Source organism: Diplotaxodon limnothrissa, linkage group LG20 (genome assembly GCF_057381915.1).
Source record: "Diplotaxodon limnothrissa isolate DT_005_m linkage group LG20, D_limnothrissa_male_GT1.1, whole genome shotgun sequence".
NCBI lineage: Eukaryota > Metazoa > Chordata > Actinopteri > Cichliformes > Cichlidae > Diplotaxodon > Diplotaxodon limnothrissa.
Genome location: NC_140615.1, coordinates 15,716,258 through 15,733,334, shown reverse-complemented (window position 1 = coordinate 15,733,334; position 17,077 = coordinate 15,716,258). Strand labels below are relative to the sequence as shown.

The following is a 17,077-nucleotide window of genomic DNA, read 5'->3' as shown; positions in this document are numbered from 1 at the left end:
ATGTTCAATTCACTGAGCATCAGTTTCTCCTTTGATCAACATATTGGTTGGTTTTGGCTGTAATATTGCCTTTTCATCATGGCTTGTGGGTCAGGAGAAAGAGCAAACAGGCCATGAGGGACTATAAGAAAGTCCAGATCCAGCTGGAGAACCTGGAGACCAGTGTCAGAGACCGCTGTAAGAAGGAGTTCACAGGTAACTTCCTCTTTTTCTTCGGGACTTTTAGAGAATACATGTCCTTAAAGTTAGACTAAACCAAGACCTTTATTCTTTTTTTTAGACTTGATGACAGAGATGATGGACATGTCCAGTGATTTGGTGGGCTCTGGGATTCCCTTCCTGGATTACCGAACGTATGCTGAGCGTATTTTCTTCCCGGGGCACCAGGAGTCCCCACTGAGACGAGATCTGGATGTCCCAGAGAGTCGAAGGCAGACGGTTGAGCAAGGGCTGATTCAGTTGTCCAATCTGCTGAACAGTAAACTTTTTCTCACTAAGGTAAGCCTCCACAGCTGCTTTTTATTAAATCTGTGTTTATTTATTTATGCTGCCTACATTTGCAAAGCAAGCCCCTTTGCAACCCACAGAATTGTTGGTTCTATTTTGCTGCTACTACTCTCCAATGTCAGCCTTATGTGCATGCAATAGAAGGATGGGGAGTTCCCATACTAGAGATACAGAGCTATTCTGCCAAGGTTTACCTGGTCTCGACAGAAACGAGGGGGATTTTTCACACACAGATTAATTAACTCCATATTCTCACCTTTTTTGTTTTTCTAGTTTATTCACACTCTTGAGGTGCAGCGGACCTTCTCCCCCAGGGACCGGGCCTACGTGGCCTCTCTGCTGACTGTAGCTCTGCACGGTAAACTCGAGTACTTCACAGACATCCTGAAGACGTTGCTCAATGACCTAGTGGAACAGTATGTGGCCAAGAACCCCAAACTGATGCTGAGGAGGTGATGCCGTTTTTTTAACCTGTCCTAGTTGGCGAGTAGGAGATGTTTTTCATCCACGGATCATTTACATGTGTCTCATTTTTTTCCTCCCCAGAACTGAATCAGTTGTTGAGAAGCTGCTGACAAACTGGATGTCCATTTGTCTCTTCACGTTTCTGAGGGTAAGTTGTTTTAAGGTTGACCAGACATTAGCTGGTTAGACACTGGCGGTCAGTGAAACATGACGAACATCAGTTACTACTATAGTGTTATTTGAAGTTATAAAAAAGAATATTTTTACTGTCTCTTTACTGTGAAGTTTTTATGTCAGGAAAATGTTTTAAGAGCCTGAAAAGGGGGGAAATCTGCTAAAATTGTGCTTTCAAGGTCATTTTTAACAACTTTGGTACAGAACTGCTAAAATTTCTTCCCTTTGAAACGCACAGCACAGTCTTAGCAATAAGATGATCAGAAACATTCATTAGTTTATATTTTTTGTAAAAAAAAAAAAAAATTAATTCAATTTGATTTACTTAATTTTTTTAACCCTTTAAGGGGTATAGTTGGTAGAGTTTACCCTTCCTCTTCCTCTAAAAGACAGTGTTAGGGTTTTATCAGAAAACCTTTTATGTTCAAATGATTCTGAAAAAAGACAAGATAATTCTTGTTCTAAGAAATAAAGCAAAAAATTTGATTAAAATAAACTAATAAAAAAAAAATCACACGATGGTGTGTACTATTTTCTTCACAGTATTAAAGTATTAAAACTGGCTTTAATTTCTTTTTTAAAGAGCAATGGGAGGCTCCGGTGTTAAACTAAGCAAGAAGACAAGTCCATCTAAATCTCTAGTTTGAGGCCTGACAGTTCCTCAACAAGCAGTGTCGTTAAATAGTACCAATAATACCATGGGAACACACAAGTGCTTGATGCTAAAAACTCTCATCTTCATATGATTAGATACTCCAATAAATGTTACAAATAAGCAGGAAGGAGTGCTAACTGCAGCGCTGCATGAATTTGCTGTCAGTTGTTGAATTATAACATTGAAACACTTCATTATAGGAGGAACAGATGCGCTGTATTTAAAGCACATTTCACAGAAAGTCAGTGGAGATCAAATGTCGCTCACCAGTAAGACAGTGTGACTGATCAGAAGTGGAATACCACTTTAATGAATGAATTCTTCATGCCTGGCCAGGAATCAGCAGGGGAATCTTTCTACATGCTGTTCAGAGCAATAAAGCACCAGGTGGATAAGGGACCTGTGGACGCTGTGACTGGAAAAGCCAAGTACACACTTAACGACAACCGACTCCTGCGAGAGGACGTGGAGTACCGCACACTGGTTAGAACTCACACATCCTTTGATTGCAGCATTGTTAATGTTGGAAGGAGAAACCCATGTTTTCCTGTTTGGTTTATTATCATATGCTGATATTTAACTGAATAAGCTAATAAGCTAAGTACGTCCTTACTGTTTCCACAGGAATTAAGAGATTTAATCAAATGCCTACACATCAACGTGTTGATGATTAATTTGTCATCAAGACGTGAGAACCTTTATAAAAGCAGATTTTTGTCACTTTGGTCTGGAGCATTCAGGGTTGCATAAAAACAATACAACAGTCTTACCAGGAGTGGGTGTATCAGGAAAGAATGGTCAGACAAGCTTGAACAAAATTCAAGAGCTCCTCAGTTTAAAGTTGATGACAGTACAGTTAGAAAAAGGATGAATAAGTGTGGCTTATTTGGAATTCCTGCCAGAAGAACATCAAATTGGGTCATGTGACAGGACAATGCTCCCAAACGCAGCAGCAAATCAGCTACAGATTGGATGAAAAAGACAAGAATCAAGATGTTGCAGTAGCCTAGTTGAAGTCCAGACATCAACCTGATTGAAGTTGTGATGGGGCCTTAAGAGAGAGCGGTGCATGGAAAAATGTTCACTAACCTCAAAGACCTGATGTGAGAGTGGGACAAAGTGTCTTAATGCTTAAACTGATGACATTTTATGTTATTGTTGCTAAAGGTGGTTATACAAGCTACTGAGTAATGGGGTGTGCTTTTCACATAACTTTGACATCTTTAAAATAAAACATGACTAAAATTAATGTAAACGTCAAACTGTTAAGATTTAAGCTTAAACAATTTAAAGTCAAACCAGTGTGGATGGTTGCACACAAGTGAACACTCAAACACTCCTCCAAAGTGCCGTGTGTCCTACAGTGTCCTACAGTGTTACAGTGTGTTTTATCCATAACCAGCATTTGTGTACATGTGTCCAGACTCTAAATGTGGTGATGCCAGCTGCAGCTGCCAGCGGCGGCACCACAGCGCAGACGGTTCCCGCTAAGGTGCTGGACTGCGACACCATCACACAAGTAAAAGAGAAACTTCTGGAACAAACCTGGAAGGGAACATCTTTTTCTCAGCGGCCGCACATCGACTCGTTACATCTTGGTGAGTCAGATTCATTTCACAACAGCATAACTCTTTCTTGTGTTTCAGTCTTCTCTTATGTGAGGATTTTAATTATAGAGATGCAGACGTTTTGTTTTTTTTTGTGTGAAGTGCATAAGAGAAAACAAAACAACTGTCATTGAGTCAGTATTTAAACATTAAACAACCTCACCAGTCATCTAAACAACACTCGGTTCTGGTTTGAAAAAGTAAAAGGTGAAAACGCATCTGCTGAAAAGATATCACTTCTAAATCTGAAATAGAATAGAAACTAGTGTATAATTACATCTTCCAACAAATTCATACATTGTGATGAACCTAGAATTAATCCATAAAAATGAATAGGAGTGGAAGCTGCCGTATTGCTCTTCCATCTTGAATACAATGGCCGAGATGGAAATCGCCACTGCAACGAGCACATTTCATGCGTGTGACCAGCCACATACGTAGTACATCAAAGGTGGAGGAAAAGAGAACTTGCAGGTATTAATGTGCCATAGAAGTCAAAACACTTTCATTAATGTTTGTACCTTTGGACTCAAGCTATGAAGGATCGTACCTGTTTTATCATCAGAGAAATGAGTGAAAAGCCGAAGGAAAGAGACAACGCCACAGGCATCTTAATAAAATGTCATCACCTGAGCAGACGTCAGGGCTCTAACACACAGAAATGTGCAACAACATGCTAATTTATTCCTGATATTGTCAGCAGATTAGACATTTGACCCTCCCGTCTCCGAACAGCTGCGACACCCGACTAAATAGCATCAATAGCTGGTTATAGGATAATATTATACCAGCTAATGTTAAGCTCGAGTGGCCCGAAAATCACACTTTCCATCTGATAAACAGTTTGAGTCATTCTCACACACTCAAGTCAGCAGTGTTAGATCCATTTGACAGACACGTTCAGGGTACCCTCAGCAACTTCTCAGTATCTCTGTCATCAGTGAGAGGTGAATGTCACTCGCTCATCAACTCGTATCTGTTTAAATTTTACAGCCTGCGCCAGAGTAAATAGACATGGACACATTGACAGTTGAGGGAAACAGGAGACTGGCGGCCAGAGATGTTTGTCTGCTGTTCATCTGTAATCTGTCACTGCCTGCAGTCAGTGACAGATTACAGTCACTGTAGGTAGGATCATGCATTTGAATTGGTGAGGGGTAAGAAAGCCAAATTCAGCTGACTGCATTCTGCAGTCCACTGGTGTGTAGTTGTGACATTTTACACAGTGCACCTTTAAACAAGCAAAGCTGCCAGCTGGTCTACCAGATTCAACCCAGGAAATAACATCTGTGGTCCCTGAGGGTTTTCGTTTTTATCAATCCTCAAAGTTTACTGTCTTAATTCTGCAGCTATTAGCACAAGCTCAAGGTTACCTGAACATTTCTCCCTTCAGAGTGGCGTGCAGGTGTTGCAGGTCACCTAATCCTATCAGATGAAGACCTGACATCAGTAGTGCAAGGTTCATGGAAGCGCCTTAATACACTGCAGCACTACAAGGTGAGTGCTGACATCACACAAACACTGATACACACACACACACACACACACCTCAACTCATTAAAGTTTTGGAAGCAGTTTTAATCACATTGTGAATGTTGTCATGTGACTGTGTAATCAGGTCCCCGACGGAGCGACGGTGGCCCTTGTTCCCAGAAACAACAAACATCACCTTCACGACAGCCACGATTACATGCCAGGAGAGAGTAAGTTCATTATTATCTGTTACCCCTGTGTTGGTATTATGGTTATACGTTGCTGTCTGTATGTAGACAACTGCATCTAATGGCAATGGTTGGCGACCTTCATTCAGACGTTTTATCTGAGCAGATGAACTCAGTCTAAATAACCAGAGGAGGGCGCTGTTTGACTGTTTATGCATATCCTATTTTACAGTGGCCGTGACTTAGGTGTGAAGATGAGTTTGTGGGGGGAATAAAAGCTGTAATAATGAACAAAAACATCAGTTGTTCACTGCGTACAAACACTTGAAACAAAGACAAACAGCTCAAATGTAGTGACCTGTTTCTCACCTACCCATCCAACTGTTTGTCCCCTCCTACCAGAGACCCCTATGCTGGATGATGGGGAAGAAGGAGGCGTGAGACTGTGGCATCTGGTAAAAGCCAGCGAGGAGTCTGAGCTGCCCAAGCACAGGAGAGGTAGTGTGAGAGAGAAGGGTGGGGAGCGAGCCAAAGCGATCCCCGAGATCTACCTCACACGCCTGCTCTCCATGAAGGTAAAACACATGGTCTGAATGGGGACAAACAAGGTGGTGGTCACTCACTAATATCTTAATAGGTTTTGTATATTTAAATTGAACAGACATCAGATGGTACTTATACCTCTTTTTTATTTTTCATAAACAAAACGTGTTACTGAGTGTTATTCAGGTTTGTGTTGCCTCCAGGCAGCAGAGTAAACAGCTGGGAACACCAAATGTAGTGGTTTTGTTGTGGATTCTCCACAGTTGATATACAAATATGAAATGAGTCAGCAGCAAGAAGGTGTGATGTGCAGAGACATGACATACATGTTCACAACAGAGATGCCACAAAACCCTGCTACACTCGGTCCAATCCAACAAATCCAAGTTTTTTCATTTAGAGATTACATAATTGAAAAACATATTTGCTCATGTTCCATATTTTCCTTATGAGCCAGCCAACACTGAGTATGTGAACACGGTGGCCTTTGTGACTATGACGTGGTGCTATTTTGAGCTCACGTTTTCACAAAGAAACCTTTGTCAGTTAGGAACCAGCGTGAGTCTAAATTATTTAGAGCTCATGAAATATTTATCTTTATAATGTATGTTGACCCAAGACGTTATGTAGTAATGATGAACAATGAATAAACTGGGAACACAGTGGATTTAAGATGCACAAATGTCAAATAAATATTTGGCTTGTTTTTGCCGTTACTATTACATTAATATTTAATTGAACATGTTTCCATAGTTTCATGTCAGCGGCTCTGGCATATAACCACCCCTTTTACACAAATAGCATCCAGCTTTGGACCTCTGCACACCTTGAATGTGCATGTGAGGAGCTGCTACACTGATGCATCAAAAAACAAGAGGAAGAAGAAAGGATTTCTTTTTTCCTTATCACTGTGATACTGTCACCGCGGGTTTATGACTGACGCCTCTCACTCCATGTGATCTCCTGGTGACCCTGAGCTAATTAAAGGTTTAAGAAAATAGATGATTAAGTGAGGATAAGATGACCAGACAAAATAAACGAACTGTATATTTCATAAGTTGCAATGTATGCCTGTGCTGCTTACTTGCAGAATTGTTTCAAGAATTTAAATTGGCCCATCCATGATGGGAGACTTTAAAAAGTCCCCAAACAAACAAAAATAAAAATCTATTTGTCAAATTCTGTACATTAGAGGTCAAAATGATGCACTTTCAGTTTTAGATTTAAGGCTCAAGAAACTTGGGATCCTGTATTTCCTACAATTCACTGTTTCACTATTAAATATAACCTGAATATGGTCAGAGCCCCTGTGACATCATCAAACTCACTGGTTTACAGCATGTAGCTTTTTTTTTTTTTTTTTTGTGAAAAAACCCCCATATTTCATTAAATAGAAACTTCCATCAATTGAACGCCTTGCATATTTCTTATTTTTGCACCAAACACCATGGTTCATTATCCCATGGACCATTAATATAGAATCTTATTCATTAAATATGACAGAAACCGCTCAGTTCAGACAGGTGCCTTAAGGGTCAGTCCTCTGGGCTTTCAAGGGGTAAAGAGTTAAATCCAAATTGAGAAAACCTCCTGTGACATTGGGATGGGAAAAAATAGACGCGGGCTTGTTCAGAGCCTCAGGAAATGCTACATACAGTGGGGCAAAAAAGTATTTAGTCAGCCACCGATTGTGCAAGTTCCCCCACCTAAAATGATGACAGAGGTCAGTAATTTGCACCAGAGGTACACTTCAACTGTGAGAGACAGAATGTGGAAAAAAAAATCCATGAATCCACATGGTAGGATTTGTAAAGAATTTATTCGTAAATCAGGGTGGAAAATAAGTATTTGGTCAATAACAAAAATACAACTCAATACTTTGTAACATAACCTTTGTTGGCAATAACAGAGGTCAAACGTTTACTATAGGTCTTTACCAGGTTTGCACACACAGTAGCTGGTATTTTGGCCCATTCCTCCATGCAGATCTTCTCGAGAGCAGTGATGTTTTGGGGCTGTCGCCGAGCAACACGGACTTTCAACTCCCGCCACAGATTTTCTATGGGGTTGAGGTCTGGAGACTGGCTAGGCCACTCCAGGACTTTCAAATGCTTCTTACGGAGCCACTCCTTTGTTGCCCGGGCGGTGTGTTTTGGATCATTGTCATGTTGGAAGACCCAGCCTCGTTTCATCTTCAAAGTTCTCACTGATGGAAGGAGGTTTTGGCTCAAAATCTCACGATACATGGCCCCATTCATTCTGTCGTTAACACGGATCAGTCGTCCTGTCCCCTTGGCAGAAAAACAGCCCCATAGCATGATGTTTCCACCCCCATGCTTCACAGTAGGTATGGTGTTCTTGGGATGCAACTCAGTATTCTTCTTCCTCCAAACACGACGAGTTGAGTTTATACCAAAAAGTTCTACTTTGGTTTCATCTGACCACATGACATTCTCCCAATCCTCTGCTGTATCATCCATGTGCTCTCTGGCAAACTTCAGACGGGCCTGGACATGCACTGGCTTCAGCAGCGGAACACGTCTGGCACTGCGGGATTTGATTCCCTGCCGTTGTAGTGTGTTACTGATGGTGACCTTTGTTACTTTGGTCCCAGCTCTCTGCAGGTCATTCACCAGGTCCCCCCGTGTGGTTCTGGGATCTTTGCTCACCGTTCTCATGATCATTTTGACCCCACGGGATGAGATCTTGCGTGGAGCCCCAGATCGAGGGAGATTATCAGTGGTCTTGTATGTCTTCCATTTTCTGATGATTGCTCCCACAGTTGATTTCTTCACACCAAGCTGCTTGCCTATTGTAGATTCACTCTTCCCAGTCTGGTGCAGGTCTACAATACTTTTCCTGGTGTCCTTTGAAAGCTCTTTGGTCTTGGCCATGGCGGAGTTTGGAGTCTGACTGTTTGAGGCTGTGGACAGGTGTCTTTTATACAGATGATGAGTTCAAACAGGTGCCATTCATACAGGTAACGAGTGGGGGACAGAAAAGCTTCTTACAGAAGACGTTACAGGTCTGTGAGAGCCAGAGATTTTCCTTGTTTGAGGTGACCAAATACTTATTTTCCACCCTGATTTACGAATAAATTCTTTACAAATCCTACCATGTGAATTCATGGATTTTTTTTTCACATTCTGTCTCTCACAGTTGAAGTGTACCTCTGGTGCAAATTACTGACCTCTGTCATCATTTTAGGTGGGGGAACTTGCACAATCGGTGGCTGACTAAATACTTTTTTGCCCCACTGTAACTGTTAGATCAGCGGTCCCCAACCTTTTATGCGCCATGGACCGGTATATGCCCGACAATATTTTCACGGACCGACCTTTAAGGTGTCGCGGATAAATACAACAGTATAAAACTAGTACCGGTACCGAAAAAAAGAAGATTTATTCATAACACATGTGAAAGGACCCAGGAAAACCGAGTTAACGCTAAAAACGCTAACAAAATAACGCTGAAAACCGATAAAAACCCTGAAAACCATACATTTCACACCTGAGCCTCAACTCTCGCGGCCCGGTACCAAACGACTCACGGACCGGTACCGGTCCGAGGCCCGGGGGTTGGGGACCGCTGTGTTAGATGACACATGTACCTTAACTTAGCTTCATGTGCATAATCTGTGGAGTGCCCCTTCAAAGAGAGCATCCCCTCTTTGTTTCATGGTTTATTTATCTCTGTCACTTTCTCTGCTCTGTCTCAGGGCACTCTGCAGAAGTTTGTGGATGATTTATTCACCGCCATCCTCAGCACCAGCCGTCCTGTACCTCTAGCTGTCAAATACTTTTTCGACCTGTTGGATGAGCAGGCTCAGCAGCACAACATCATGGACCCGGAGACCATCCACATCTGGAAAACCAACAGGTAACTGGGTGAAAGACGCTTATATTGGGTTTGGATGTTGAGAGGCAGAGTTGGAAGCCAGGAATGGGTCATGGGCCGTGAGACATATGAAACACAGCATAGATATGCTTCGAGGGGAATTTCATCCATCGAGAGATTGAAGAAGCACCCCACACAGAACATATGGACAACAGCTGGTTTTATGGTGTTACTGTACTAGGACTTTACTTGCAGATCTTGTGGAAACAGCAGAGATTTGCCAGGGTTTGCCAGGGCTCATGAACCTTGCCAGAGACTTATTAAACTGCTTGTTACTTTGAAGCATTTGGTTGATACACGAGGAACATATGACATCTTAGATTAGATTTTGTCACCTTTGTATACATCACTGCTATGTGGGTCTTCCGGGGAAACCCATTGTCACTTAGGCTACTGACAGTGGGTCCACCTGCACTTGGCTGCATCTTATTTGTTTTCTATGTACTTGTAAAGAGCTCACCAGAAAAGTGGTGATGATTTCACAGACCGTGGACCTTACATATTGTGAATAATGACAAATAAATATACAAAGGACACAAAAAGAAGTGTCTTGTATGTTTGTCTTATTGGTGATAACAACCATTCCTGTGTGTTTACCATGTTTCTCATATTTTAAACTCTCTGAAAAGGCTTTAAGTGTATTTTTGTGCAAGCTTGTTAATGCGATTACTCAAGGATGAGGTGATTATTTATATGTGCTCTTTCTTTAAAGCTTATCTAGTCAGTCATATAAATGTTATGGCGCTCTTCATTGATTCATGTCGTAACCAAACCTCCTCAGAGCAGTTCGTTTAGACATCACGTGAGCTTTGCGTTTTCACCACATTCCAGATACACGAAACCAAAAGGCCCAGGACACCAGAGTGTGTTAGAATCAAACAAAAGGGATGGAAGCACCAGTAAAGAACCTGCACTTTTTTTCTGCATAAGAGGGGATTAGAAGCATTTTTTAAAATCTGATGTATAACTGTACTTTTACATTACAATCACTGCTTAAATGTGTAAATGTTTTCTTGCTTTACCAAACAGCTTGCCACTGCGGTTCTGGATCAATATCCTGAAGAACCCGCAGTTCATCTTTGATGTGCAGACATCAGACCACGTGGATGCTGTGCTGTCTGTCATAGCTCAGACCTTTATGGATTCTTGCACCATAGCTGACCATAAACTGGGACGGGTGAGCTTCATTTGTAAAGGACAAATATGAGACACTTACAGAGGGAAGAAAAATAGCCTTTTGGCTAATTCTGACACATTAACATTGATTTGTAGATTAATATGCACTGTCCCTTTTTTTTAAAAAGAAAAAAGAATTTGAATTAGATTTTAACTTATGTCCTTCTGTGTTTGTGAGCCCTGTGTTAATTATGTACGTTTCATTTTAAGATGGTCCCAAAATTAGATTCCAGAGAATGAAGCAATTGCATCTGCTGTGACCCTCCTTGCAGCATTGCTGTGCACACTTTTTGTCTTCATAGCACTTCAGTGTCTACCCATAGTAGATGTGAGAGAGGCCTTTCATTACTTAGAAGTTAACCAGGGTCTCTTTTTACCTCAGAGACGATAACACACCTTGTTATTAGTGTGCTGTTTGTTGGGCGCCTTTTTCTGTGGAGCATTTTCTTAGACTGTCTCAATGTGGACATTTCAAAATCTTTAGAGATGTAAAAAATACTTTTTTCTAAGATCCAAAGATCCTGTGTCTTAATCCTGCAATATACAATCCCACACTTTCAAACTGTGAAGGTCAGAGGGTTTCACACCTGATTAATTCACAGCCGACTCTAATTAAACATAAAAGAGCATCGTATAGTTTTCCTCAGTACATAACCAAATCTAATAGTCTGGGCTGGGTTTTGTCTACTTAAGACTTAACACATAATATGTAGCAAGGATCAGATATTACACATCATCTCGTGCGTAATAGGAATGTGAGTCTAATGAGCCCTGCAGCCTTGTTTTGTACTCAGTGCATGTTGACATCAACAAAATTATTTGTGCACATTATTACTCCTTGTTTTACATGCCTCGTTACTCTTATGTGACATCTGTCTTCCTTACTCAGGACTCTCCTATCAACAAGTTGCTGTATGCCAGAGACATCCCCCGCTACAAGCAGATGGTGGAGAGGTAAGAATATGGCAGCCGGTCGTCCCACTGACCCCAGGCATAAAAAACACTCTGGAAGAGAGAGGAGGGAGGGGTGGAAGGAGAGAGTGAGGCACAGGACGATCTGTCAGTGCCAGACAGAGGGTAGACTAAGCCCGCGAGGCTCCATGCATGGATGGTCTGAGAGCAGACTGCTACACTTACTACTACCTTCTGCACATTAAGCTCGGCATGTCGCCCTGCTGAAATAAGTGTTGCTAGACAAGATTTTAGGTAACACATGTGCTTGTTTTCGAAGCCTTATTAGCCTGATCTGCATTTAAAAATGATCACTTCATCTTTCTCTACATGTTTTCCCCACTGATACACCAGAGACTCATAATTTGTCATATTTTCTTATTTAAAATTAAACAAGTCAAAAATGAACTGACAGTAATCAGTGGAGAGAGTGGCGAGCTCTTAGGGGTAAACATCTCTCTTGCATTTGGGTTCAAATTTCTGTGGATTTAATGTAAAAATCTGTGATTCCCTGTACCTCCAGGTACTACGCAGACATCCGTCAGACCATCTCTGCCAGTGACCAGGAGATGAACTCGGCCCTAGCAGAACTCTCCCGTGTACGTTACCTACTCTTGTTTTCCCATTTAGTCAAAGTAACCTTTTTTTTACACAATGGCTGAACACATAAATACTTTTAGGACCTGGAAGATTCCATTTAGCTGGGAGAATGACAAGCTGGATGTGGAGTTTGAAATAAAATATGAATAGCAACCGATGCAGTTTTTAACAGCTTTCCACCGCTGACGTTTCTTCGCCTCTCTATTTTTTACTCTCCCTGAACAGAATTACGCTGCTGAGGTCAACTGCCTCGTGGCTTTACATGAACTTTACAAGTACATCAACAAATACTACGATCAGGTGAGTATCACAAAATTACGCAAACATGATGCTTGCATTGCATAGTATGCTGTCAGGGGAGAGATTTACTAGTTGTGAGCTGACAGGGATTTCATGTAATCATTATTTAAAGAGCTGGCTATGTGCATATGTATGAACTGTCAGGAGTGTAGCTCAAGTTATTGATTGACAAACTGATTGAATTCCCTGAAATATTTGGATGTCCGATCTCTGAAGTCCACAGTTGTCTCATACAAAACAGCATTAAATACTCAACAGAAACAGTATTTGCTTTTTGTAGTTCTTGTTATAATTTGAATCTCACATCCCATTCGCCAATATGAAGTGGGCAGGGTTTACGCTCTGTATTGCAATCTATTTCCAGACAGAAATCAATATTTCAGGTTCACCACTAGGATCTGTCATGTCATCTGGTTTTTGTTTTTTATATATATATAGTCCCCACAAAGTGGAGTTTGTGGGGATAGGTTAATTAATTAATCCAAATTACCCATAGGTGTGAATGTGGGAGTGAATGTGAGCGCAAATGATTGTCTGTCCCTGTGTGTTAGCCCTGCGACAGACTGGCAACCTGTCCAGGGTGTACCCCGCCTCTCGCCCTATGACAGCTGGGATAGGCTCCAGCGCCCCCTGCGACCCTGAGAAGGATAAGCGGAAGTGAATGGATAGATTGATATATATATGTAGTCCTCCTTTCCTGACACATAGGATGATCACAGTGCACAACGCAGACTTAAGGTTTCATATGGCATTGCTCAAAATTAGTAACTGAGCCCATAAACTCACCAGGAAAAGTGTTTACTAAGGTCAGCGCAGATGGCTGTTTCCTCAGACTTTCACTGAGATTTTGCAGCAATGTGCTGTTAACTTGTCTGCCATTTTAGATGTGTCACACTGTACGCTCAAGGCTCCAGTCATAGAGGCTTAAGCTGGGCAGACACTGTACGATTTTTTTCAGTCGCGTTATTCAGCTTCTGCTCAAACTGTACGATTGACTTGCAGGGGTTAGAAGTTCGTAGGTCACGATGCAGGGTCTCACACTATACGGCCCGATGCTCTGATGCAACCCGAGTGCTCAAACTGTGCGTCCATAAAAATGAAGGTTATAACAGAAAATCTGTCGCTCGCTCTCCCTCTCTGTCTTTCACTCACACAGACACGCACACCACCATCAACTTTGCTAAATTGCTAATGAAAAACATTGATCAGGCAGCTGTGATTGAGCAGCAATGTAAATCCAACTATTTTCACGGTTGTTGTGGTCGTGATGATTTTGTGATGCCACATCGAAAAGGCTCGGATGAGCTTTCCAAAGTTCTACAAGTGCCTCCATCGCTTGTGTCCAGATCACACACTGCACTGCCGTGCTACTCCGTCTTTTTCACCGACGTTTATGTGTTTGCGCGTGCGCAGTGTGAGCAGCTGCGGTGACGGGAGGTTTGAAATCCTCCCGACCAAGCGATTGATGATCAGGAGCTGGTCGTGAGGTGTTAATCGCTTCTCGTTACCCCACATATACTACACGATGCACGATGAAGGCCAAAATCAGGTCGATCACCAAAACGGTCGCACGACTGAAAAATCGGCTCAAAATGGGCCAAAAATCGCACAGCTTTAGGGACAAGTCCACAATGATCTGGCAACCACTGAAAGGAAAACGTGTATTCCCAACCAGTTGATTCAAACTTTCTTGGAACTGTTTTGATTCTAGTAGATTTCCAAAGTTGCCTGTAGTTTGCATGGAAGATGCCATCTTGTCTGCAAATGTGCACCCAGGAATATCCTTAAGTTGGGGTCTTCAACTACACTTGACTGCAGCAATCTACTAGCAACCAAAGCGTGAGAAGCTTCTATAGGAGTGAAATCATTTCAAGGAAGATAGCTCATTGCTCTAACTTTAATATGTTAAGTAAGAATTTTAATTGAACTCTTTTTGCCTTCTATCAGATTATCACAGCTCTGGAAGAGGACTGCACGGCTCAGAAGATGCAGCTTGGATACAGGCTCCAACAGATAGCAGCTGCCGTTGAAAACAAGGTTACAGACCTATGATTTCCACGGCTGGGATAGACATTTGTGGAAAGAAACTTTCTTTGACATCTCCTTGGAAAAAACAAAAAAAAAAGAAAACGTTTTTTTCCCTGAGAAAAGGGACTATTTGGTCCCATACTGTGATTCTGCTGTCATTTTGACAGACTAATTGTTAGTGAGGTGTGTTTCCTGTGCTGAATCGGTGTGCACAATTACACTCCTCTTTTGTCTCATTTTGGGAGCAAAAAGAGCGCCACATCGCTGAGGAGGGGGAAAAAAACTGAGAAAATGCACATCAAAACAAAAGAATTTCTTCTGAACCTTGGATTTCTGATGTTTAAGTCACCTAAAGGGAAATTAATAACAAAACAAAAGAGATCATTTTGGGGGGGGTTCTCTTTCTTGATGGACATTTTTCAGAGTTACTGCACAGAACATTCCTGCCCCGAGTTTAAATGTAGATTTGTTGGAGAAAAAAAGAAAATCTAAGTGTGCTGGAGGACAAAATAAAGTGACAAAAGGGAAAAGGAGGATTTGACCTTAAACACCAACAGCTTTGGAGTTTTCTACCATGTTTTCTCAAAGTCTTACAAATTGATAATGACACTGTCAGTGGTCTAAGTTATCACGTATTGAATCTGCTTCCAAGTCTTACTCTGTTGTCATGTTCAGTTAGCTGTTATTGGATGGTTTCCCTGGGTATATTTCATTTTTTAAACTCGTCATTACCAGTTCTTTTACTATAATTTGTAGCTGCTGCCTAATTTAGTTTAAAGCCAAGACTAATGTTTTATAAAAGCTCTCAATCTGCTTTTTTTTTTAAAGATAACCTACAGCTTGGGGAATTTTCTTTTTTAAGTAAAGTTTCACAAATTTTGTTGCATTTTGCAATCTTTGCTTTTATTTGCAGACGCAAAGCAGTTTGACAAAGACATTTGTAGCTGACTTAAGAACAATCCGTCCGAAAGTCAAATCTTCTACACAAGTTAAACTACATGCAGACAAAATTCATACGAGATCAAACCCGAACTTAACTAGCAAAAATATTAAAAATAAAATGCACAAAAGAACCGAGGAACACTTTTAGAAATGTCAAATACTGGGGACATTTACTTTTGATTTTAAAGGTGTCTCATAGGTTGTTCTAGAGAAGCAAAACAAATAAAATGTGGAATAAACTCAATGAATACTTGATTTGTACACTAAACTATGATGAAATCATTTTCCCTTTAAAGTCAGGTTGAATCTAACACAAGTTTTCTAGGGTCACTGTCTAAAGTACACAATTAAATAAAATTATTTATGTATTCTTTCTCACTCTGGCCCATCCTGCATAGATCAGCTGATTGTTGCGTCTGCCGTTCCAAACACGTTGCCAACCCTTACAGAGTGCCCTCGTGTCACCAATCGATACACTGTCACCACATAAAATAGTAGAAAGGTGTTTCTCCCGTCTCTGTTTTACTTACTTTTTAATTTCCATATATTGGCCATTATAAATCCTGACACCAACAGATCTGTGAATAGCTAATATTGGCTAATGACATCAGCCCGTTGATAAATTGGTCGGGCTCTACTTTATATATATTTTCAGAAAGACCTGTTTTCTCTTCTCTGTGGTCACATGACCACTGCTTAAATTCATTGTTTCAGGAAAAATATGTTTTCGCTGAATCTTGTTACGCTGATGAAGCAGTGTCAGTGTATGTGTAATTTTTTTTTCCTTTACAAAAAGGGGGGAAAAGCTCATCTCTGAGACTTATAATCACACATTGTAATTGCCTAACAAAGGTGCCTGTTGCTCTGCCACGCCTCATGCGAGAATCCTTTTATTTTCCCAGTTTAATTTATTGTTTATTTATTTTATTGCATATGTTGTTGGATTTTTCCTTACAGATCTATGAAACATTTATTCCCATCAATTTCAGATGTTTTTTGTTTTGGGTTTTTTTTTTTTGTACATCGAGTTGGATTTGAGGAGTTTCAAACTTCAAACTCAAATCCAGTTGTTCTCAGATGCTGATTATTTTTGAACATTTTGGACCCATTTTAAATGTTTCAAGGCAGTTATCTTGTAAATTTAAAAAAGCAAACAAACAGGATTTTTTTTTTTACCATGCGCATTGGTGTTGCTTGTGTAAGCAAAGCTCAGTTCTGATGTTTGTTCTGTACATACTTTTCCTAAGTAATCATGACTTTAGCGTTCTCTAACCAACTGATAGGATGAACCTAACAACAGTTTAATGTGATGCAATAAACAGGTCCAGATGTTAACAGAAGTTTCATTTTTTGCATTATTAAATTTGTGTGTAAATATTTTTTGGAACATGAGTTAATTTTGACTTCTTTTGAAAGAAGGAGGATCTTGATGTGTTTTCAGGAGCAAATATGGTTCACTTGTACAGTTCAGTTTAATTCATGTCTAGTTCATTTTCACTTCAAAGTGCCTTTATATAATTTGAGGTAAGGATCCTAAAACATTTCAAAATTTTTTAATATATGTGATTCTC

The 17,077-nt window shown here is 40.8% G+C and overlaps 1 protein-coding gene across 1 annotated transcript in view; it reads left to right on the top strand.

Moving 5' to 3' along the window:
- The window catches only part of plxnb1a (plexin b1a), a 78,744-nt gene extending 64,156 nt beyond the window's left edge, over positions 1 to 14,588 (top strand). Inside the window, exons 25-39 of the mRNA XM_085343974.1 lie at positions 95 to 195; positions 281 to 498; positions 781 to 959; positions 1,054 to 1,120; positions 2,138 to 2,284; positions 3,225 to 3,399; positions 4,802 to 4,905; positions 5,027 to 5,111; positions 5,472 to 5,644; positions 9,331 to 9,491; positions 10,539 to 10,686; positions 11,575 to 11,639; positions 12,160 to 12,235; positions 12,462 to 12,536; positions 14,484 to 14,588. Coding sequence (XP_085200100.1) covers positions 95 to 195; positions 281 to 498; positions 781 to 959; positions 1,054 to 1,120; positions 2,138 to 2,284; positions 3,225 to 3,399; positions 4,802 to 4,905; positions 5,027 to 5,111; positions 5,472 to 5,644; positions 9,331 to 9,491; positions 10,539 to 10,686; positions 11,575 to 11,639; positions 12,160 to 12,235; positions 12,462 to 12,536; positions 14,484 to 14,588 — 1,879 coding nt within the window. The remainder of the gene's footprint in view (positions 1 to 94; positions 196 to 280; positions 499 to 780; positions 960 to 1,053; positions 1,121 to 2,137; positions 2,285 to 3,224; positions 3,400 to 4,801; positions 4,906 to 5,026; positions 5,112 to 5,471; positions 5,645 to 9,330; positions 9,492 to 10,538; positions 10,687 to 11,574; positions 11,640 to 12,159; positions 12,236 to 12,461; positions 12,537 to 14,483) is intronic.
- The last annotated feature ends 2,489 nt before the right edge of the window (positions 14,589 to 17,077 follow it).